The sequence below is a fragment of the Phoca vitulina genome, unplaced genomic scaffold, assembly GCF_004348235.1.
Source record: "Phoca vitulina isolate PV1807 unplaced genomic scaffold, GSC_HSeal_1.0 scaffold2, whole genome shotgun sequence".
In the NCBI taxonomy this organism is placed as follows: Eukaryota; Metazoa; Chordata; class Mammalia; order Carnivora; family Phocidae; genus Phoca; species Phoca vitulina.
The window spans coordinates 76,261,112-76,284,514 of NW_022589705.1; the positions used below are offsets into that span (position 1 = coordinate 76,261,112).

The 23,403-nt window shown below is 55.9% G+C and overlaps 1 protein-coding gene across 1 annotated transcript in view; it reads left to right on the forward strand.

Annotated features, from left to right (window-relative positions):
* The first annotated feature begins 306 nt into the window (after positions 1 to 306).
* TRIM62 (tripartite motif containing 62) overlaps positions 307 to 23,403 on the forward strand; it is a 28,653-nt gene continuing 5,556 nt past the window's right edge. Inside the window, exons 1-5 of the mRNA XM_032388475.1 lie at positions 307 to 394; positions 932 to 1,366; positions 12,444 to 12,539; positions 16,847 to 17,103; positions 17,862 to 17,977. Coding sequence (XP_032244366.1) covers positions 959 to 1,366; positions 12,444 to 12,539; positions 16,847 to 17,103; positions 17,862 to 17,977 — 877 coding nt within the window. The 5' untranslated portion in view covers positions 307 to 394; positions 932 to 958. The remainder of the gene's footprint in view (positions 395 to 931; positions 1,367 to 12,443; positions 12,540 to 16,846; positions 17,104 to 17,861; positions 17,978 to 23,403) is intronic.

The following is a 23,403-nucleotide window of genomic DNA, read 5'->3' on the forward strand; positions in this document are numbered from 1 at the left end:
CTTGTTTTATTAAAAAATATTATTTTTCCAAAATCTTCAAGTCGATGATCCAGAAAGATGCTCCTTGTTTACTCGTTATCCTCTTAAATTAGCTGTCCTCACCCGCCGCAGGGACCCTAAACGAGACGCGCACGTTGTTCTGTGTGCAGATCCTGAAGGAACAGCTGGGTTTCGGTCCCGGGGGAGTAGGGGAACGGTGGGGGCGGAGAGGGGGTCCGCAGGCTGGAGGCCTGGCCCCGCCTCTCCTCTCCCCCGCCCGCCGTAGGGGCGGAGTCGCCAGGGCCCGGCCCGCGGGGGCGGGGAGGGAGTCACTGCCGCCGGGAGCTCGCGCTCGGCTGGTTCCGGGTTGAGAGGCTGCGCTCGGACCTGAGCAGTGGCCGCTGAGCCGGCAGGGGTAAGGGGCCACGCCGGGCGGGGTCTTGGGGCCGGGATCGGGCAGCTGAGCTTGCTCGCACCCCTCCTCTCCTCTGCCACGCACAGCCGCGGCGCAGCTCCGCCTGGCTTCCCCCTTCCCCAGAATTCCCCATCCCCAGCTTCTCCCCCTCCCCCCACTGCACCCATCCCGGGGTTTCAGCACCCCCTAAGGCCTCCGCCCCCCTCCTGGATCCTCTTCTCCCAGCACCCATCCCTTCAGACTGTCCCTTACTCTAGAACCTCCTTGCCAGGAGCCCCTTCCCTCAGACACCAAGGCTCCCTCCCTCCAGCACCCGTCGCTTCGAGTCACCCACTACCTCGAGACCACCTTCCTGGACTCGCATCCCGACTAGTCTCTACCCTGCACCTCTTCCTCGCGTCCCCCCCTTCCCTCCCGGACAGCCCCCCTTCCTTCTGTAGCTCCTACTCTTGCCTCTCCCCGCCTCCTCCCCGCACCCATCCCTCGGTGCGGCCCCCGACAGCGCCGCGCTCGCTCAGCCGCCCCCCTGCATCTCAGGGCCCCCTCTCCGCCGCCCCGAGCGCCATGGCGTGCAGCCTCAAGGACGAGCTGCTCTGCTCCATCTGTCTGAGCATCTACCAGGACCCGGTGAGCCTGGGCTGCGAGCACTACTTCTGCCGCCGCTGCATTACTGAGCATTGGGTGAGGCAGGAGGCGCAGGGCGCCCGCGACTGCCCCGAGTGCCGGCGCACGTTCGCCGAGCCCGCGCTCGCGCCCAGCCTCAAGCTAGCCAACATCGTGGAGCGCTACAGCGCCTTCCCGCTGGACGCCATCCTCAACGCGCGCCGCGCGGCGCGACCCTGCCAGGCGCACGACAAGGTCAAGCTCTTCTGCCTCACGGACCGCGCGCTGCTCTGCTTCTTCTGCGATGAGCCGGCGCTGCACGAGCAGCACCAGGTCACCGGCATCGACGATGCCTTCGAGGAGTTGCAGGTGAGCTGCCCGGCCGGCCGGGGGCGGGGCCGGGGCCGGGGGCGGGGTCAGCGCTGGACCGTGGGCTGGGCCTAGTCAAAATTGTCACGGGGCGGGGCCGCCGGCAGGGTCAGGGCCCTATCAGAATTACTACGGGACGGGGACGGGGCGGGGCCGCGGAGAGGGGGCGGGGCCTAGGGCCTTCAGCGTCTGGCCGCGTCTGAGACAGACCCGAAGTGGGGGTGGGTCCTTGGTTGGGGAGGGGTCACCCATGGAGTGGCATGGCCGGCACCAGTGAGATCAGAGCTGGCCCAGGTACGGGCTTGGGGCAGGGTTGGGGACGGGGACGAATCAGAGCTGGAGGGCCACTGTCTGGGGTCAGGGGCCTGGACCTGAAGGCAGGGTCCACAAATGAATGGTTCAGGACAGAGTTGGGACAAAGACGCAGATGGGAATGGGAACACTATCAAGTCTAGACAGGGGGCGGGGCCGCCGTCCGGGAATGGGTCAGGACTGTTTGGGGTAGCTGAGGGGCAGGCTTGGGGCACCATGGGGCGGGTCTCAATCAGGTGTGCATCAGGACCTAGGGGGCAGTACCAGGGCTAGATTGCGCTGGGCAGGCAGGGTGAAATCTGAGAGAGGGTCTAAGTTATGGCCATCTAAACTGCAGAGAGGGTGAGTTTGGGTGCCAAGGCCTAGGCCAGGGTGTGTGAGGGATTAAAGCTGGGATCAAGTCCAGGTACTGTAAGAAACTATTTTGGGTTTAAACCAGAGGAGAGGCCAGGTTGACAGTGGGAACAGGACTTAAGACTCAAGATTTGGAGAATAAGGACCTGAAGTGGGGTGATTCAAGAAAAGGGAAGGGGTGGATCTCTGGGAGTCTCCAGAGGCTTTTGATGACCTCCTTGGCTCTGTCACCCTTATCAAGACCTTTGAAGACTAAATGGAACAGTATATGCAGGGTAACCTGAGCATAGTCAGCCCAGGACTATAAATGATCTCCCTTAAACATTCCCATCTTCACTGACCAACTCCTACTCAGTTCTCAAAGCCCTGCTCGAATGTCCTCTCAGTGTAAGGCTTCCCCAAGCTCCCCTGGCAAAAAAAAAAAAAAAAAAAAAAAAGGCATTAGAGCTGCATTTCCTCAAATATCCTCTGTTAATAAGTGTGCTGTTTTAAAAAGTACTGTTCCAAGATCAGCTTTATTGGGGAATATAGTATATTCTCGATACCCCCTTGGAGGATTCTCCATGTACATTTTGCATATTAAAGGTTTGGAGAAATCTTGTAGCAAAGAAATCCATTTAATGTGTTTACTAGAATGGCACCCAAGCTTATTTCAGCCTGGAAGTCTAGAATCTTTACCTCCACCTAAACCATTTCAATCCACCAGTCCTGTATCTTTGGTCTTGGGATACCAGTCTAGCACACAGTTCCCAAAGAGCAGAGACAGTCTGTGATTCATCATATCTATGGCCCAAAAGCCTGGCACGTCAGTACTCATCAGTAAAGTTTGAATAATGAATGAGTGAATGACCAATTCTGGCCTGAGCAGTCCCAGACTGGAGCCTTTGGAAGCAGATCTTTCACTCATTTTTCTTAATATGCAGTGGACTAACTTGGCAGGCAGTGAGCTCCCTGGCCCTTGAGATGCTTAAGCAGGAGCTAAATAACTACTTTCCCCTACGTTGTAGGAGGTGTCCTCCCCGCACCGCCCCCCCAACCAACATGAGTCTCTGCAGGTCAGCCTGCACTTAGCAGATGTCTGTGGATGACCCTTGGCCCAGGAGAAATGGCCCCATGTTCACCATCTCTCCCTCCCTGCCCTTTTCATCCCCAAACCATGGCTGACTTCCTCCCAGTCTGGCTTTTTGAGGATGGAGAGCAAGAACTGGGGGCTCTGGGAGCTTGCACAGGCTGGCATCGGCCCTCCATCCCCAGAGCATTTTGTGCCGGGCCCTGGTATCCCCATCTCTCCATCTGTGAAGTCACATAAACAGGAAGGGGAGAACCTTTGACACGGCTGGGTACAGGTGGTGAGGGTTTGAAGGGACTCTGTCTGAAACCATCTGTCCAACCTCTTCCTAATATAGATGTGGAGACTGAGGTCCAGAGAGGTGATGGGACTTGCCCAAAGCTACACTACCAGACAGTGAGAGAGCCAGGCTAGAAAGCTCCGCCTGCCCCAGGCCAGATCCCTCCTCTGCCGCTTAGCTCCTCCTCTCCCTGTCTACTTTCTAGCTAGAGAGGCCTCTGCCTTCTGAGCCTGGGTTCCCCTGAATGCAAACCAGGAAATCAGAACAATTGTGTTTTCGGTTTTTTGCAATCCATTCCATGTCCTGGGGAATGCAGGAGAAATTAAATGTGTATTTTCTCTAAATGTTACTGAAACACTTTTACTCCTCGGTGAAAAGAACAAGACGGCCACTTACCTACCTTCTAGTGCACTATCCTGCGGTCAGATAGACTTGGGCTCCAAACCTTCCTTCAGCCCTGTCTGTATGACTCGGCAGGCCCCTTCATGTAAGCCTTGATGCTCTGGTCTGTAGACTGGGGTCACAATGGTTCTTTCCTACCAGGATTTCAGGAGGCTGACCTGAGGTGAACTGCTGTTTGAGATGGTTGGCACAGGGGAGGGGCTGGGTCAGCATGCCCCCTCCCATCCTTTCTCCTTCTACCTGTGAGACCTCACATGCCCAGCTGGACAAATGCCCAGCCCAGCCTCTCTTGCCTGAGAGGAGACCTTGCTTTGGCTCCTCCTTTGGGCTTGGCAAGAAGGTGGCAGAGAAACATGCCTTCCGCCCTGGAGTGGGGAACTCCTGGGTGAGGGTCAAGCCACTCCCCACCCCACCTGCCTCTCTCACCTTGTGGGGTAACATAATCAACAGAGCAGGGCTCATTCGCTACGTGTGCACTGGGAATGAGGCTGAGCCTGCCCGGCACACCCCCTCCTCTCCCGGCTGCTGGTGGTTCCGGCCCCAGGGCTCCTAGAGCCTGGGCTTGGGCCCCTTTCCTGGAGAATAACAGACTCAGAGCTGCAGGGCCTTGGAGATGTTTTGGTGCAACCCTCACTTGACAGATGGGGCAGTGGCAGAGGAGGAGGGAGCGGACCTTGCCCCAGGCCCGAGGCCAAGAGGACGCTGTGCCTGGGCTCAGCTGGAGTCTCCTCACATCCCACCTAGCGGTTGGCCTGCAGCTTTTACATTTATTATAAATCCTGGAGGCAGCAGAGCAGAAAGGTGAAGAACTCTGGCTTTGTACTGGGCAGCTTCAGTCCTGGTGCGACCATTTTCTGGCAGTGTGGCCTTAGAAGAGTTACTTCCACCTCTGAGCTTCGAGTCCCTCATTGACAGCAAATGGGGGCGGATGAAATGAGATGGCATTTGCAAGAACTTAGTACTGCACTCGGCACATAGTAAGCACTCAGTAAATGACAGCTGTAGTGTGTTATCATACTGCGCGCTATTGACATTTGGGGCCAGGTAAGTCTTTGTGTGCAAGGCGATCTTGTGCGTTGTAGAATGTTTAGGAGCATCCCTGGCCTCTGACCACTAGCGCTAACCAGCAGCGCTTCCCACTCCCCTCACCCCCTCCACCCTCCCACCCCACCAAGCTGTGACAACCAAAAACGTCTCCAGACTTCATCAAATGTCTCCTGGGGTCAAAGTCACCCCTGGTTGAGAACCTTGGCCTAGAGAAGCTCTAATCAGCTTTCCAGGCTCAGCTCAAATGTCACCTCCTCCATGAAGCTTTCCCCGACCTGCCAAAGCAGAATTGCTTTGAACTTGATTCCAATACTGGGGTCAGATCCTAACATCATCATTGATGAGCTGTGTGTCCTTGGTCAGGTCACTTCACTTCTCTGAGCCTCCCGCCTGCTCATCTATACCATGGGGATGAGATGACCTCCCTGGGAAGGATGTTCTAAGGGTTAGGGATGCTGTATCAGAAGTGCCTGATATGGTGCCTGCCACTGAGGAGCACACAACAATTTTTAAGGGATTGTTTTCTGATTATAAAATTAACATCATCAACAGAGCTATGTAATATAAAAGTTAAAGTCCCCCCCCATAATCTCACCCCATAGAAAAACATGGTTAGAACTGCTTTGTGATTCTTCAAATTTTTATTGTGTAAAAGCACGTGAGCGGGTGTATGCGTGTGTGCGTGCCTCCCCCCCTCACCTTGTTCTTTCACTGCTGAGCATTGGACCGCAGAGCCAAAGGGAGGGAGGGAGCCCCATCTCAGAAGGGTTTGGAGCTTCTCAGCCAATACCTATTGGGCCCTGGCGCATTGCCTGGGACTAGACTAAGCACTTTTCTTGTATTACCTCATTTAATCTTCATAAAACCCTGTTGAGTGGGTCCTGTCATTTACTCCTTTTCCAGATAAAGAAACAGGCTCAGAGGAATTGAGTGCCTTGTTCAGTCACCCAGCTGGGAGGCAGCAGGGGCAGGATTAGAAGCCAGTCTGACTGGGCCACTCAGCCTCCCAGCTACCTCTGAGGGCCAGGTAGTACCCCCCCCCCCCACCTTTCCCCACCTCCCCCACGCTGCCTGTCTTTGTATTTCAAGAACTCAACACAGGGTCAGGCTAAGGACACTGTCTGTGCTAGCTGATGCCCTGAGGGCAGGTGGCTGGATGTCTTCTTGGTCAGACATGCATCCGGCTCTCTGGCCTGAGACCTCAGCTTCCATGCCTCCAGAGGAGGGATCACAGTCAGTCCCAGCCACCCCCTCCAGGCCTTATGTGACCACTGGAGCCTTTCCCAAGGCCTCTGTCCTGCCAGGGGAGACAGTGCCGCACTAGCCTTGGGTGGGAGCCCCGACGAGCTGGGCGTGGTGACCCAGAGCCTCCAAGAGACAGCCACGTGGGGGGAAAGGGCGGGGTGAGGGGACTGGGTTCAAATCCCGGCTCCAGCTTCTTCCAGCTGATTCGAAGGCACTGCGTCCTCTCAGCCTTGCCCAGCCTGGGAGATCCAAGTAACAACAAGACTGTCCCCTTGCTGCATAAAGAGGGAGAGACACTCGCTGCCGGTCCAGACGGCTAACGGCTGTGAAGCTGCTTTATTTGGCGCCACGGACAGGGAAGCAGCTTGTTTGTTCCAAGGAGGCAGCCTCTGCTGTCCCTTCTCCCAGCAGAGGACAGGATTTACGTGCAAAAGAGCAGCCTCCACGGAAGGGCCCGTGGAGGCTGGCAGTGAGTCAAACTCGGGCTTGCTGTTGGCATCCCCACTTCCCTCCTCACAGGTGTCCGTGGGCTGCCGGGAATGTTCATCCAGGACACCTTGGCTAGGCACGGGCCACAGTGTAGGAACTTGAATTTGGGCCGCCTCGGGACGTTTATTTCACAGAAGGCAGAGGATCGGGTGGGCAGTGACAACAACAACAGAAGAACAACTCTAAGAAAACACTAGCCAGCGCTCATCAAGCACTGGCTGTGACCTGGGTGCTGGGACGGCCATGAAATCCTTTCTCCCTTCCCAGTTCCTCGTGTGGGGCTTGCACCAGCACCATTTCGCAGATGAAGACGTTGAGGCTGAGAGGTTCAGTAACTTGCCCAAGATGGAGTGGGTGTGGGAGGGTGCAAGACGGGTGCAGGCGGGAGCCAGAGCTGGGAGCTCAGACTCCGGTCTGTCTGACCCAGAACTCACCCTCCTCACCGACATCCTGACTGCCTCCTGCAGCATCCGGCGGCGGAGGGGCCTCAGAAACCGTGGCACAGCCTCATTTACTTTGCGGACCCTGAGCTCTGCTTGGACACTGGGGTGGGTGTGGAGGATTTGGAGGTGGGGTCCATCTGGAATTAGGGATTCACTCAGTAATTTCTTCAGTCAGCACTCCTGCTGCGGCCGCTGGGGGCCAGGCCGTTCACTTGGCCCCGGAGAGCGCCTGTTGGGGGGGAGCCAGGCCCATTGACCACGGCGTCATGGCCCCGGCTCCTCTGGTTGTAACTGAGAGTCGTCCAGGCCTCCGTGGGGCTGACGGTTGAGCTGAGGGCAGAGAGAGAAGACATTGCGGACACCAGGGGTAAAGCCATCCACGGCCCCCATTGCCCGGGGGCAGGGGCAGGGGCAGCACTATGGCTGATAATCCTCACGCACACCTGTGCGGTGAGTTGCATTGCCCTGTTTTGAGGAAACTGAGGTTCAGAAACTGTGCCCACTGCCACAGCACCAGTAAGTGTTGCTGGAACTGGAACTCAGGTTGTCAGCCCAGGGACAGGCATGGAGATGAGTGGGTGGGTAATTGTGGCTGGAGGGGAGGGCGTCTGGGGCCTGGCAGGAATGGGAGAGTGAGGTTGCACGGGCCCACTCTCAAATCCCCACCCCAAGGAGCTTGGATTCATTCCTGGAGACTCTGGGGAGCCAGGACCTGGTTTGAGCCGGCAAGCAGGGCCTGGTCAGGCCTGCAGGATGGGCAGTGGGCAGCTGGAGGGCTGGGAGAGCCTGGGGGCAAGGGGAGCAGCGAGGAGGCCTTGCAAGAGACTGCGGGTGGTCCGGGAAGGTCTGGGAGGGGTGGGGTTCAAAGAGAGAGAGGACATGCAAGAGTTCAGGCCTGTCGGGGGGAGCAGGAGCATCAAGGGTTCTGGGCGTGGGAGAGGGATGGGGGAGAGGAAGAAGGTGGGGCAAGGTCAGTTGGCCAGGTTGAGATTTCTGGTGTCCTTGGGTCAGAGCAGGAGAGAGCGGTATCGGAGCGCGGAGAAGGGGAGGGGGCCTGGGCACCTACGTGGCCCTTTCACGGGGTCATCTTATTTAGTCCCACCCCAACCCCATGGGTGACTCTGATGCCCATTTTACAGATAAGGCTCTGAGAGGTGGGCCCTGAGAGGGGAAGAGGTGATCCGCCCAAGGTCATCCAGCCGGGACTCGAACCCAGAGTTCACGCTATCTGCCCTGGGCAGCACTGCTTGGTGTCGGGGGTGAGAAGGGTCCCTGAAGCCTTCAGGAGATGGCTTCCTGCAGCAGCTTTGCCCTCTAGGCTGGGAGAGGGGTGGCCCCACAGGAGGGGCGGTCTGGCCTGGGGAGCATAGGAACCCTGGCTCTCTGTCCTCCCCCCCACCCCGAGCTGCTGCCCCAGTCCTGGCCTCTCCAAACCTATGGGAGCCCCGGAGCCTCTCAGCTGACATTTGCATAATTGCTACTCAGGTCTGCGCCAGCCCTAACTGTGCTCGTCCCCAAAGGAAGGGGCACAGAGCTGCGGCTCTGCCCTCTGAGGTTTGTCCCTCCCGACTCCCCCCCTCCTGACATGCTCCTGCTCTGATGGGGCCGGCAGAGTCCAGCTCCCCCAAGTTGACCTTCAAGGCCTCCTCCACCCCCTGTCTCACCCCAGCTAGCCCCACCGGCCTTTCCAGCTTGGGACTCCACCCACCTGTCCAGACCTGGCTCCCGTCATCCCCACCTGCCCCCCACTTCCTGCACACACCAGGTGTGCCCCTGCCCGACTAGTCTGTCCACCTGGGATGCTCTGGCCCCACCCAGGAGACCCGAAGGAACCCTGCGCATCCATCCATCTTCCCTGGGCTTTCCATCAGAAATAAAGTCTCTCCTGGACGCTCTGCCAGTTCTGACTCCCTGTCTCACATGTCATCGGGATGATGATGATGACCGTGACAGCAGCCAAGAGTGACTGAGTGTACCCTGGGCGTCGTGTAAGGGCATGAATTAAGTCATCGGATCCTCACAACCACGGAGCCAACACTGATATTAGCTGCACTTTACAGATTTGGAAACAGAGCTGTGTGACCTGAGGCAAGCTGTCTGACCTCTCTGAGCCTCTGTTTCCCCCTCCGTGAGATGGAGGTGATAAAGGCACTCACCTCATGAGGTGGTTGTGAGAATTGCGTGACATGCACCTGTGAACCCAAACCTCAGCACGGCCCTTCTTCAGAGCTAGCTCTGCCCCGTAGAGCTTCCTGTTTTGTGTCTCCCTTCTGCCGGCCGTGCATTTTCCGGTTGGCTCTCCTCTGTCAAGCTGTGCGGCCCCGGACCAGTCAGTCCCTTTTCGTGGACCTCAGTTTCCTGTTAGAGAGTTCCAGAGGGTTTGACCAGACGGTTCCTGGTGCTCCGCATCTGTGCTGTCTGAGACACTAGCCACCGGTCCCATGTGGCCCTTGAGCACTTGCAATGTGTAACCCAACACCTCGGTGCGGCTGCGGAACTGAGTTTCAGTTTTATTTCATTTCAAATCATGTTAACTTTAGTAGCCGCATGTGGTTGGTGGCTGCTTTGTTGGACAGTGCGGGTCTGGACCAAGAGACAAGGCTGGAGAAGAAGTTTGGGGCCAGGGGTGAAGGCCTTGAGTGCCACGCTCAAGCTTCGTGGCCGTCTTCCCAGACACCATGGGAATGCTGCAGTGGGGCACGGGGAAGAAGCGTGGACAGATCTGTCCCATAGAAGTCCCTCCAGCTGCTCTGTGGGGCACTTGGAACGCGCAGGGGCAGAGGGGAGCCTAGGGTCACAGTCCAGAAAAGCAGGGGTGAAAACCAAACCAGGGGCAGTGGGTGTAGACAGGAGACAACTGGCAAGACAAACCTGATGACCCGTTGCCCTGGCGGGTGGGCAGTGGCAAGGATAACTCCCAGCTTTCTCACTTGGATGGCAGTAGGGGTGGGGGTGGCCTTCGCTGAGATGGGGACCTGGGAAGAGCAGCAAGTCTGGTGTCCCTTAACCCTATTCCAGCATTCTCTGTCATATTAACGCATGTGTCCCTGTCTTGCCCCCCAACTCATCTGCACCCCTCCTGAGGCATCCCTCTGCCTGTTGCTGACACAGCACCGTGTGGGCCCAAGGAGACCTCCGCGCGTGTTTGTGGAATGGGCAAAGGAGTGTTCTGTTGCTCCCAGGGTCCAGGAGGAAGAGGAAGCCTGCCTCCTCGATCAGTCACCAGGGACCCAGGTTCCTTCCTCCTCCTGCCCCTCTAGCTTCAGCTTGTGACTTCCATCTGTGCAGCTACCTCATGGCCCGAGGCGACTCCCGCGGTTGCAGGGGTCCTGTCCGTGGGAGCTCACTGCTGTCACAGCACGAGCTGCCCCCAGTGTCCCATCTAACTCCTGTTTCCAAGGCTGGCTCCTCCTCATCCTGCCGCTGTGTCATCTCAGGTGACAGCTCAGAGAAGAGGGGCCTTCCCTGACCACCTTCCCCCAAACTCGCCCCCATCCCGCACTGCTTTATCTTCTCTAGAGCACAGACCATAACCCGGAGTCACCTGGTTCTTTTGTTATTTTCCTTGCTCATTATCTCTCTTCCCCACCACACTGGACGGTCCCTGTGGGTAGGGACTGTCTGTCTCACTCTCTGCTATATCCCCAGAGCCTCAGCAGTGCCTAGCACAGAGGAGTTGCTCGGTAAATATTTGTTGCATGACTAAGGGATAGTAAGCAAAGGTAATTTCTGCATGCTTCCCTTAGCGTGTCATCATGACCATCTTCCCGTGTCGCTACCTCATCTGTAAAATTAGTTGGACCAGATGTTTTCCAAGGGTCCTCCCTGCTCTGATAAGCTCAGTGAGTAGGAGGGAGGTGAGGGTGAACGGGTAAGTCAGCTCCCTGGCATCTCTCACAGCCCAGGCTGACTGGAAAACCCAGGTCCTGCTCAGAGGCTGTTTCCACAGAGCAAACTTCCTTGAGCCCCATCTTAGTGTCAGGCCGTTGATGGGTACGGGGGATAGAGAGCAGTGACTGGTAAGGGCTCGCCCCGCAGGACTCATGGGCTCATGGGGGGGAAGGGCACTAGGGACAGACAGGAGAACTAGTAATGATACAGTGAGCTAACTGCCCAGTACGTGCAGACAGCTGTCCTTGTCACGGGTGTACCCACCTCAACACCACATTCATTCATTTGACAAATAATCATTGAGGCCCTACTGTGTGCTGGGCACTGTTCTAAACACTGGGGATCCAACAATGAACAAGCCAGACAGGACTCCTGCCCTCATGATATTCACAGTCTGGTGGAGGAGACGAGCGGTAAACACACTAACAAGTGAGCAAGAGCATCTCGGACAGCAGAAGGTGCTAGGAGGACCTCGAAGCAGGATGTGGGACAGAGGGTGTAGGGGATGATGCTGTACATGGGGTGGTCCGGCGAGACCTCCCTGAGGAGGTGGCATCTGAGCTGATATGTCAATGACACAAAGGAATCACCGGGAGAAAATCTGAGTGGAGTGCACTGGCCGGAGGAAGCAGCAAGGGCAGAATCACGAGGCAGAGACAAGCCCGTGTCAGAGCAACAGGATGAAGGCCGCTTTGGCTGCATGGGAGTGAGGGGAGAGGGATGGTGGAGACAGGTGTGGCACGAGGGTGAGGCGCAGCATTGAAGCAGGCACCCCAAAACTCAGTGATTGAGATGGATAATACTTAATGCAATTTTAAAATATCAATATTAAAGCAAAAAAAAAAAAAAACCCATGATGAACAAAATATCAAATTTTTAAATAAAAACAAAATCACTAGCAGCGTCATGCTGAGCCCTACTGGAACCTGAGGCAAAGGAAAAATCAGTAATACTGCTCGTGGCCTTACTTAAGGTTTCCATATGTTGTATAGTATGGGTTTTTGTCACTGTTTGTCATGAGTGTCATCACTGTAGAAACCATGTCACCCACCTGACGTCAAGATCATGGTCCACTTATGGTTTTACCCTTACTTGCTTGGCTGCATGCTTTTGGGCCAGTTTCATGACCTCTCTGTACCGATTTTTCCATTGGAAAATGGAGGTCTTAATAGTGCCTTCCTCTGTGTTATTGAGAGGATTAAATGACCCAATACAAGCACAGGCCTGAGAACGGCGCCCAGCCCACTGGACGCGTGAGTCGAAGCGGAGCACAGTGGTACGGCCTTGGTACCCACCGGAGGAGGCTAAGCCGGGAGTCCCCGCCCGCAAATCAGGCTGGGGCCGTTGGAGACAGGGAGACCGTAAGCTCCTAGACAGGAGGCTGTCGCAAACCTCCAGATGAAAGATGGAAAGATGAAGGCAGCCCGGGTATCTGGGAGACTGGGGGGTTGTGGAACTGTGCGGGGAGGACGGTGTTGGGCCGGGGCGCGGCAGCGCGGCGCCGGTCTGGCCCGGGCCCCGCACCCAGGCCTTGTGTTGTTCCAGAGGGAGCTGAAGGAGCAGCTTCAGGCCCTTCAGGACAGCGAGCGGGAGCACACCGAGGCGCTGCAGCTGCTGAAGCGACAGCTGGCCGAGACCAAGGTGAGCCCGGCCCGGCGCGGGGGCGGGGCCTGCGGGGGGCGGGGCCCTCTGGGGGAGGGGAGGGGAGGGGCTTAAAGGTGCCAAATCTGTCCGGGGCGGGGCCTGGGGAGGGGGCGGGGCTTAAAGGTACCAGACCCATTATGAGAGAGGCGGGGCTGGGGGCAGTGGAACAGAGGCTGGAGCTTCCATGAAGGTAAATGAGACCCACTCCTAGGACTGAGGGAAAGGATCTGGGCTGGTGCCCGGGTTTAAGCGTGGGGCCCTTTCTCCCTTCCTGCTCTGAGTGGAAGGTGAGGTGGGACCAGGGAGCAATCCGCAGGAGCCAACCCTGAGCCTGTTCCCTGGAAGCCCTCCTGATGATTTGTGGCCCAGCCTTGGTATCACTAGGCAGACGGTGGGGATATGGACTCTACTGCAAAGTAGGGCCAATCCCTGTAGTCTCTGGCTGCAATGGTTTGAAAAGAAAGGCTTTTTCTGGACCTGAGAGGGAGGCCCTGGATTCTGATCCAGCCACTAACTGGCTGTGTGACTTTGGGTATACTGCATCCTTTTCTGGCCCCCCACTCTTCCCATCTGTCCACCGGAGACCCTGCCAGGCTCCTTCTAGCCCTGAAATTCTGGATCCCAGGGCCTTCCTCTGAGTTCCCCCCACTGATGTCTCACCAACTGGACAAGGCTTGCTTTGATTTCTGCCCTTTCTGGGACCACGAGCTGGGGACCCAGGCCCAGCTGCTAAGCTCTACATTGATTTCAGTCTGGCCCCGCTCACTAGCAGAGGTGCAACTGCCAGCAGCAGCTGAACTAGAGCCTTAGGAATGCTCTGGACCTCTGGGGGTCACCTGGGGCCTGGAGAGGCCATTGGAGATCCAGATCTGTGCCCCAGCTCAGCCACCAACCCGTGTGGGGTCTCAGGGAGGTCATGACAAACATTTCGTTAGAGAACGTTCTGGAATGCCTGCGGGCAGGACCCTCAGCAGGCCATAGATGAGAAACAGAGGACGCTAGCCTATTTGCCTTCCACAGCCTCAGTTTCCCTATCTGCTTGGTGATTCTGCACCCTCAGGTGAAGAGAAGCAAATGGAAGCCTCTATGTGAATGAGAGCGAATATTATGGTCTAGTTTTTCCCCAGCGTTCTCTTCTCTCCGCTCCCCATTGTTTTTCTCCACTGACCTTTTCCTCCCCTGCTTTCCTGTCCATCTGTCTACCTCTGGGGGGTCCTGTGGGGCCACCTCCCCCTCCAGTTCCCCCAGCCCTGCTTCCTGTCTGGACTGGGGTGTTTATACAAGAAATGCCTATGGATGCTTTGGAGGTCATATTTCACCTGGTGCCTGACTCGGCTTTCCTGCAGCGCCTGTCCGTCCAATGGCCCGGCCTGAGGGCCTGTCTGATCTCCCTCCCTGGGCCCAATGTTTTCCTTGGTCGGTGCTGACCAAGTGACGCTTTCTTGGCAGGGTGTTTTTCTGAACTGGCCCCAGATCCTCCGAGCCCCGGTGTATTCCCAGGGATGTGGTGGGCTGGGGTAGGGGCTGCTTTCCCAGCCACAGCACCAAAGGGGTTGGGGGTAGGGTGGGAGTGGCTCTGCCCTAGAAAAAACTAGAATAAATGGGGCACGCCAGTTGAGCTGGTAACTGTGTTTCCTGTTCATTGTCTCACTGAACCCCACAGAATGTCACCTCTGTGACAGCAGGACTCCCCAGAACCTAGCACAGTGCCTCCCACACAATAAATAGTTGTAGAACAGACGAGTGTATGTGTGATGTGAGGGGGACACCTTCTGAGGCAGGAATGTTATCTCTATTTTATTGGCAAGGAAACTGAGGCACAGAGATGTTGAGGAACCAGCCTAAGGCCCCACAGGTAATGAGTGGTTAATTGGGAGCTTACTGTCCAATTTTGTCAGAACCTAGTGCATATTCCTGCCCCAAGCTGGGAGGTCCTCATCCAGATCTATGGCTTTGTGGTCAGCAAGACAGGTAGGTTGGGAAGACCTTTCAGGGACATACTTGAAGCCCCCGTGATTGCCTGTCACTCTGATGTTCCACTTTTGAGCTACCCTCTCCCTGCCTCTCCCCCTTTTCCTACCCATCCTCTTTTGTCCTGGAGACACTAGACCCCCATCCTAAAAAGAAGATGGAGTCTGCACCCACCTCTGTAGAGCAGTTTTTGGCAAGACTCTTCCCTCCTTCACCTCTCAAGCAGATTCTGACTGCCAGCTTTGTGCCAGGCCCTGGGATGGGCACGGGAAGTGCAAGGCTGGGAAAGACATCATTCTTACCCCTGGGGGTTTGTCCACTAGCTGGAGCCACATAAAATGTGAGACTGTGTATTAGGAATATTTACAAAATACTCTGGAGACATTTAACTATTTCACTGCCTGAAAAAGTTAGGGAGGATGACACAGAGGAGGTAGCTTTCAATCTGGGTCTTGCAGGTTGAGTAGGAGTTTGCCTGTTGAATAGAGTTTGTTTTGGGGGTGGTCCATTCTAGGCAGGTGGAATAGCAGCACAATGGCACTAGAGAGGTAAACTGGGATCAGACTGAGGACTTTGAATGCCGGGCTAAGGAATTTAGTCTTTTTCTAGTTACCAAGGAGCCAAGAAAGGTTCCTAAACAGCATTAGCTTTGACCCACTTTGCACATTAGAAGGGTCACTGTGGCGTTGAGTTTGTTGCCAAAGACACAGAGTTGACTTATGGACCAAGAGAGCTGGATGGCCTGTGGGATCCCAGGAGTCTGTGGTTGAGGCAGGTGGAAAGATGAATGTGGTGCTCAGGAGACACGCAAGGCCACGGATAAGGACATGCGAGCCATCCTCAAAGCAGTGGGGGTGGAACATCTAGGAGGGCATGTAGGTGAGAACGGAAGGAGCTGGCCCAGAGGGAGCGGCCACAGAGGTGGGAGGCAAACCAGAACATGCAGCTGGTAGAGGGTGGCCGGTGCGCCAAACACTGCCATGGAGGGGTCGAGAAGGAGCCGGAAGGGGTGGCTGTGGGATTTGGGCGTCCTTGGAAGGCAGCGGCAGATGGTGCAGGGAGGGCAGGCCCCATCTTCTCCACCTGTGACCCGCACGGAAACCTGAGGGATCGGGGAGGGGCTCAGGAAGGCCACAGGCAGCCTGGCTCTTCATCCCCAGCCTCTCCTCCACCCCCTTTGTCTGCCTGGCGCTCTGGGTGGGCATGCGCGGGGAGGCTGGCCCGCTGCCAGCAGTTCTTCCTGCCGCGGCGACAGGAGGGAACTGGCCCTAATTGAGCCTTTGTCAAGCCTCCCACAGAGCCCTGGGCACTGAACACAGCGGGGTCTCTGACTCTGTGAACTCCCAGCCAGAATCCCACAAAGTAAAATTACAGAGGCAGGTCCCGCACACTGCTGCAGCCTGGCCACACTTCTGTACCCCGTCTTGTCCCGCCGTGCGCGGCTCCCCGCATCCCCCGTTGACTTGCTGCCTGTCCTGCAGGCCCCAGCTCAGAAGCCATCTCTCAGTAATCAGGCTCTTTCTCCGCACCTCAAACAATGCCATGCCTTTTGCGAACACGCCCCCGCTTAATCTTCCCCAGACCCCTGCGCCGGGGTTGTGCTACTCCTCTCACAGATAAGAAAACAGGCTCAGAGACATTAGGCGACTGAGGTTGCCACAGCTAGAGACCCAGAGCCAGGATTCTCACTGAAGCCTGTGCCCTTCGCCACGCAGGCCCCTCCTGGGCCCGGCAGTGCCCGCGGGAGCAGAGAAGTAGGCAAGTCCAGTCTTGTCTCCTGTGATCATGGCTTTAACATCCAGCTCTGATTTCTGGGCTTGGGGAGGGTCTCAAGGGCGGCAGGACAGGGCGGGTGACCACCAAGGTTTGCCCAGCACCTTGCGGTTTATAAAGCTCTCTGATATCTGTGATCTCCTTGTCGTCTTTGCTTGAGCCCCACGAGTGATTTTTTCTTTTTTTACAAATAAAGACCTCACTGTATCCTGGACTGACCTCAGCCTCTTCTCCCCGCCCACCCCGTCTCCCCCAGCTTCCCTGTCCCTCCCACCCCCAAGCCAGAAAGCTGGGCATCATCCTCACACCTTTGTCTGCTCTGTCCCTCCAGCCAGCCCGTCGGGCACCAGGGCTGAAGAGGCTGCCCCCAGATGTCTTTCAAGCCACAGCCCCTCTAGTTCAAGCCTCAGTGGGTTTCCTAAAGGGCGCCTGGAATCATGTGCTGTCCGGGGCGATGCCAGCCGGTCCTGCCACCGAGCTCTTCCACATGCCCCTCCCCCACCTTTCCTCTCTCCCCCATCCGCTCCCCCTGGCCTAACCCCTGATGACTGTCCCCGCAGTCTTCCACCAAAAGCTTGCGGACCACCATTGGGGAGGCGTTCGAGCGGCTGCACCGGCTGCTGCGTGAGCGGCAGAAAGCGATGCTGGAGGAGTTGGAGGCCGACACGGCGCGCACGCTCACGGACATCGAGCAGAAAGTCCAGCGTTACAGCCAGCAGCTGCGCAAGGTGCAGGAGGGGGCCCAGATCCTGCAGGAGCGGCTGGCCGAGACCGACCGCCACACCTTCCTGGCTGGGGTGGCCTCGCTGTCGGAGCGGTAAGTGAGGCGCGGGGGGTGGCTCGCGGAGGATGCAGTCAGCCCCATCCTCGTCACACAGTTCTGGGACATGGGCCGTCTGCCAGAGCCTGGGCTAACGAGGCTTTCTGCTTTAGAGTTGTTCTCTGTATAATAAGCAGAATCATATAGAATATTACTTAGAGGGCAACGTTATTTATATTACAAACATATATTGTTTATAACATTGATATTGTAGGTAGTAAATAATATTTATATTATTATAATCTTCTTAGCGCCCTTGGAGACAAGTTACTGCCGCCATCCCCATTTCACACCTGTAGGAACAGGCACAGAGAAGCTAGATCACTTGGCCAAGGCCCCTCATCTAGTGTTTGGCAGAGCCAGGATTCAGCTGCATGTCTCTCTGGTCCCAGAGCCACCTTTCATAATAACACTTCATTATTGGTCTGTTGATGATCAAGCCTGATAGCTAACATCATGTATTCAGCGTTGACCGTGAGCCAAGCACTGTGGTAAGCGTTTTACGTACATGACGCCGTGTCATCCTCACAACAAGCCTGGAAGGCAGGTGCTATCTCAGTACCCATTTTAAAGTTGAGGAAAATGAGGCTAGAGATGGAGGAAGTGGCATAAGCAGACACTTGACTCTGGGGCTGGCAGACTCGACATACGTGACCTCGCCCTTCGTCAGCTGCCCCGAAGGTGGCTGTAGGGCCCCCAGTGTTGGGACCAAACTCCAGCCCCCAATGCAACCTGCTGTCCTGCTTTCCTTCCAGGCTTAAAGGGAAAATCCATGAGACCAATCTGACTTATGAAGACTTCCCAACCTCCAAGTACACGGGCCCCTTGCAGTACACCATCTGGAAGTCCCTGTTCCAGGACATCCACCCAGGTAAGGCCCTTCCTGCCCATCCCTGAGAGCACCCAGGAAGAGGCAAGGGTTAACACAGGCAGGAGCTAGGGGGCTACGTCCCCACCCAGCTGCCTGCTCTGAATACAGCATGGGGACAGGGCAGAGGGAGGAGGAGAGTTTCTTGCTGAGCACCTGCTGTCTTCTAGGGCCTGTGCTGGGCACCCGCACGATCACTCAGCTCAGTGAATCCTCATACAGCCATCATGAGGCCATTAGTATGTCCATTCTCCAGATGAAGAGACTGAGGCCTTGGGCAGTTCATTCATCCATCCTACAACACATATCACAGCATGCATTATTCTAGGTATTGGAGACATAGCAGTGAGCAAAACAGGCAAAAGTCCCTGCCCTCATGGATCTTACATCATAGGGAGAGAGAAAATGAAATTAATAAGTGAAATCCATAGTTGATTAGAGAAAGATAAAAGATAAGGAAGGGAGCTAGGGGATGTTAGGTCAGAGAGTGATTTTAGGTAGAAGGCCCAGTTAAAGGATCTCACCGGTAAGGAAGCATAGAAGTAAAGGCCTGAAGGAAGAAGGAGAGTGATCCATGCAGGTTTCTGAGGGAAGAGTGTCCCTCGCAGTGGGGATAGCAAGTGCAAAGGCCCTGAGGCAGGAGCAAGCCTGGCATATTCAAGGAACAGGGAGGAGGCTGGTGTGGCTAGAGTGGAAGAGAGTAGAAGGTGAGGAGGTCATGGAGGTGGCAGTGGCCAGACCGTGAGGGCCTATGGGCCAGTGTGAGAACTTGAAATCTGAAGTTTCACTCAGATTTCATGCTGAGTGAGATGGGAGCCATTGGGGGGCTTGGGGACATGCAGTGACATGCGCTTAAGTTCCTCGAGGCTCCCTCTCGCTGCCAGGTTGAGAACAGACGGAAGTGGGTGAAGGGTGGAGGCTGGGACACTGGTTAGGAGGTTTCCACAATACTCCAGGCGAGCGATGGTGGCTTAGAGTAGGGTGATGGCAGTGGAGGTAGAGAGAAGTGATCAGATTTAGGATATACTTTGAAGGGAGAGCCAACAGGATTTGCTAATGAATCAGTTCTCGAGTGTGAGAGAAAGAAGACAAGGAAACTACAATGATGCAGGCCGAGGTGCCCGGAAGGGCAGAGCTGTAAGCACGTGAGGTCTGCCATACGGATGAGATGTCTAAGTGAGGCAGATGGGATGACTAGTACTGTGGAGGACAAGAGTCAGGGCCGGCGATGTCAGCGTGTAGACTGTATTTAATGAGCCTGGATGACATCACCTAGGAAGTGAAAGAAGAGAGACAGGGCTGCTCTCAACTTTGAAGCCCTGGGGCGCTCCCAGATCGTAGGGACAGGAGGGAGACCCAGCCAAGGGGACCGAGAAGGAGCAGCCAGAGAAGTGGGGCGGGGAACCCGGGTATGTCCCGGAAGCCAAGTAGGGAGAGTGGCTGAGGGCAGCAAAGGCCAGTAGGCCAGGTGGGAGAACCCGAACTGACTGTTCTCCAGCAACATGCAGGTCTTCGGTGACGAGAGCTTAGTGGAGCCGCAGGGGCGTAAGCTGGATAAGAGGCCAGCCAAGAGCAAGTGGGAGGAGAGCGAGTGGAGACAGTGCTTTCTATTTCTAAGGCAGGCGTTTGATTTAAGGGACGGAGAGAGAAGGTGGCAGAGGCCGTTGAAGGTGAAAGAAGTAACAGTCTATTTGTGGGTGATGGGAAAGACCCAGTGGAAGGAGGGTAGAGCTGAGGGCGAAGGGCAGAGAGAGTGGCCGGGGAGATGGCCAGGAGGGGGGTCTGCTGCGGCCTCTGCTGGGAGCCCAGACAGCTCATCTTCGGGAGCCCAGAGGAGGGGGAGTAAATGGGCAGGGGTGGGAGCTTGAGAGGATTCTCTTCTGATGGCCTCCCCTTTCCCAGTGAGGTAGGAAGCAAGGTTGCCGACTGAGATGAGGATGGGCAAGAGGAGGTGATGGGCGGTTTGCAGAGAGAGGAGAAGGTCTGAACAGGTTTCTAGTGGAGGGAGTAGACCCTGGGACCCGAAATCATACAACCTACAAAGGCACCATGTCCTTTAAAGGTGAGACAAGGCTATAAAGGGGAATTCTCCCTAAGAGGTAGGCACTATTATCCTCATTTCTTCAGTTGAGGAAAGAGGCACAGAACCGTTAGGAACTTGTCCATGATCACAACCTGGAAGTGCTACAGCCAGGATTTGCACTCAGACCTCTCAGAACCCAGAGCCTGGGCCCTTACCTACTAAGCCAACCAGGCATCCTCTGGCCTCACGCCAACCCAAGAAGACAGCGTGGGAGACTGAGGCTCAGAGAGGCTCACTGATTTCCCATAGTCACACAGCAGTCAGAGCTCTGTCCCCGTGCCTGGATTCATTCTTTCGACCCACAGACACTGAAAGTCCCTCCAAGCATTTTCAGGGGTCAGGAGAAACAGATGGGCAAACAGACCCTCCCAGACCTTGACAGCCCAGTGGGACAAGCTATGATGAGGGACTCACACAGGGCTGTGGAAACCCCGAGGGGGAAACAGGAGGCTCTGGATGGGGCAGGGCAGGGACCAGGAGAAGCCCTCAACAGATGATGTTTGAACTGAGCACTGAAGGCTGAGGCTTTTGCAACTCGGGGAAGGGTGGGGCCTGGTGGGGCCTCCAGATTGTCCCTGGTGTGGGGAACTGCATTGGCAAAGGCCATGGGGAGGGCAGGAGTGTGAGGGATCCCAGGATGTTCATGATGGGGCCTTCCAGGGAGGGATGGAGAGGGCAGAAGACATCACTGGGGGCGTGAATGCTGGACAGAGATGGGGCTCCCCCGTAGGTGACTGAAGGCCACATCTGATACATCATTACCAATTTCCCAGAAGCGAAGGGACAGCGCCTAGTACTCTTAAATCTGGATCTGTGCCCTCGTTGCCAAAAGGGGCAGCAGTTTGGGGAAGGACCCGTTTTCCAGCAGACTGGGTGGGACTCTGGGCTGTCCTCTTGGGGTACTCCTCGCCTCTCTGTGCTCCTAGACTTGGAGGGACCGCCACCCTGGGGCCCAGCAGGGGGAAGGCCACATGTGGGTGAAGCAGAATAACTCAAGGAGGCAAGAAGCACGTGCCCAGCTGCTGACCCAGGGAAGCCCCTCAGGCAGATGGTCTCAGGAGCTCTCTTTGTCTCAGCTGCCACCGGCTGGATCCTTGTCACAGCTCAGAGAGGCACTCCAGGTGCCTCAGTCTGACAGTCAAGGTCCTACAAGACCTGGGCCCTGCCCTTCTCTCATCCTCCCCCTCCCCCGCCCCCATAATACTCAGCGACATTGATCGATCTCCAGGTCTTAAATGAGCCGTATTCTTCCTCCTCCACTTGCACACATGCTGCTCCCTTTGCCTACAACCCTCTCCACAAACCTCAGTCTTTGATGACAAACGCCTACTCCCCTTCACATCCTAGTTTACAAACACCTCCTCTGAGAAGCCTTCCAGGATTTCTTTAGGTAGCCTTGGGCTTTCCTGGTCTCACTGTTTTGTCAATGTCTGTGTAGCTGTCTGTCTCACTAGGCCATGAGCTCTGAGAGGTCAGGGCTGGGTCTAATTCATCACTCTATATCCCTAGAAGCCCACACAGCAAATGTTTGTTGATAAGTAAATAAAGAAATGAATGAGTGCTAGGCTCAGTTCTGATACTGGAATAGTGTCATAAAGTAAGTACTCAGTAAATAGTTTTGAATGGAACTTGCCACACATCCTTGAACAAGTCATTTTCTCCTCTGAGCCTCAGTTTCCTCCTCTGTAAAATCAGGATGCTAGTCCCTTCTCAAGTCCCTTGCAAGTGAGCTCATGGATGTGGGAACTTGCTGGTTGCTCCAGGGCAGGGTTTCTATTGACCTTTGAGGCTGGATAATTCCTTGTTGTAGGGGGCTGTCCTGTGCATGGTAGGGTGTGTAGCAGCATTCCTGGTCTTTACCCAACTAGATGCCCTCCTCCCCAGTTCTGACACCCCAAAATGTCTCCAGACATCGCCCAATGACCCCTGCGAGGCAAATTGCCCCAGTTGAGAACCACTGGCCCAGAGAAAACTGTCTGTGGAAGAGGGGCTGAGGGAGCAGTAGTGTGTGCCCTGAACCTCCCCGGCCAAGGACACAGGTCCCTGGGGAGTTCAGAGAACAGTGACCTGCTTAGCCAGGCCCCTTCCTTTGTCTGTAGGGCCTGTGAAGTCACTCTGGCACCAAGGCCCTTTATGTCCAGATGGGAGGGGCAGGCGCCCCCAGGGACCTAGCCCCTGGATTCTAGCCGCTTCCTGCCTGCCGGGCTTCCAGCAAGGGCTTCCTATTGGGTCACCTGAGAACTCCATTTAGCACTGGTCACTCCCCTTGCTTCCGAACCTCCAGTCTCTGCCACCACCCACCTCCTGTCCCACCCTTCAGCTGACATTGGAAACCCTCCCCCAACCGCCCGGCCAGGGATTGTTCCAGCCCCCCAGCACAAACTTCCTCCTCAGCCAGACCTGAGGACACCAGACACTGCCTTCTGTGCTTCTGCCACCTCCCTCCCCTGGGCTGCTCGCTCCTTCCCCCTACTCGCCTCATTCCAATCATTTCGGCTTCCAGGGTGTTCGCCTCCTAGCTGTGTATCCCAGGGCAAATCACTGCCCTCTCTGAGCCAGTTTTCTCCTCTGTAAAACAGGGATGGGGAAGATGTGATTGATCTCCCAGGGTAGGTATAAAGAATGAAATAAAATGATCTATTTGTAATAATAATCCTGGAACTTAGTAAGTACGTGATACCTGCTTATGATGATGATGGTCATGACTCATCAGATGGTTCCTCAGTCTTGCTGAGCAGGCTTTCTGGGGCCACATTAAGGAAAGAATGTGGTGTGAAAAGACCTTAGCTCAAGTTCCAACTGTACTTCCACCCCGAGTGGCAGCTCGGGCAGGCCACTTAACTCCAAGAAGTGTCCCTGGAGCCTCAGTTTCCTCTTCTGACAAATGGTACGGTGATTTGCACTCCTGGGGCTGCTGCAGCGTTCCCAAGAGCTAGTGGGTGTGAGCACGATGACCCGGAGGGCCTAAATAGGTGGGAAGCCTGAGGCAGCAGATTTTGTAAGAGCTGGTAGTATCTCCTGTCCTGTCAGGCTTTGAAGGGTTGAGCCACTGTCCTTGGAAACAGAGAGGCACCAGCCACCGGCTGCCAAGCGATGGTGCTGGACTAGGGGGTTTCTCTGCTACCTGGGCCATGTGGGGTGGGTTGACGATGGCCAGCAGACTGTCCATGTCCCTCCCTCAATGCCTTTGACCTCGAGGTCTCAGGCTTAAATGGACAGAGAAAACACCTGGAGACCAGACGGGCTGCTTCAACAGCTGCTTTTTGTTTTTATATAACAGTGTCTCTGGACCTAGAAAAGAGCTCTGAGCTGTAACATAGTGAGCCCCAGGGGACTGGTTTGTTTC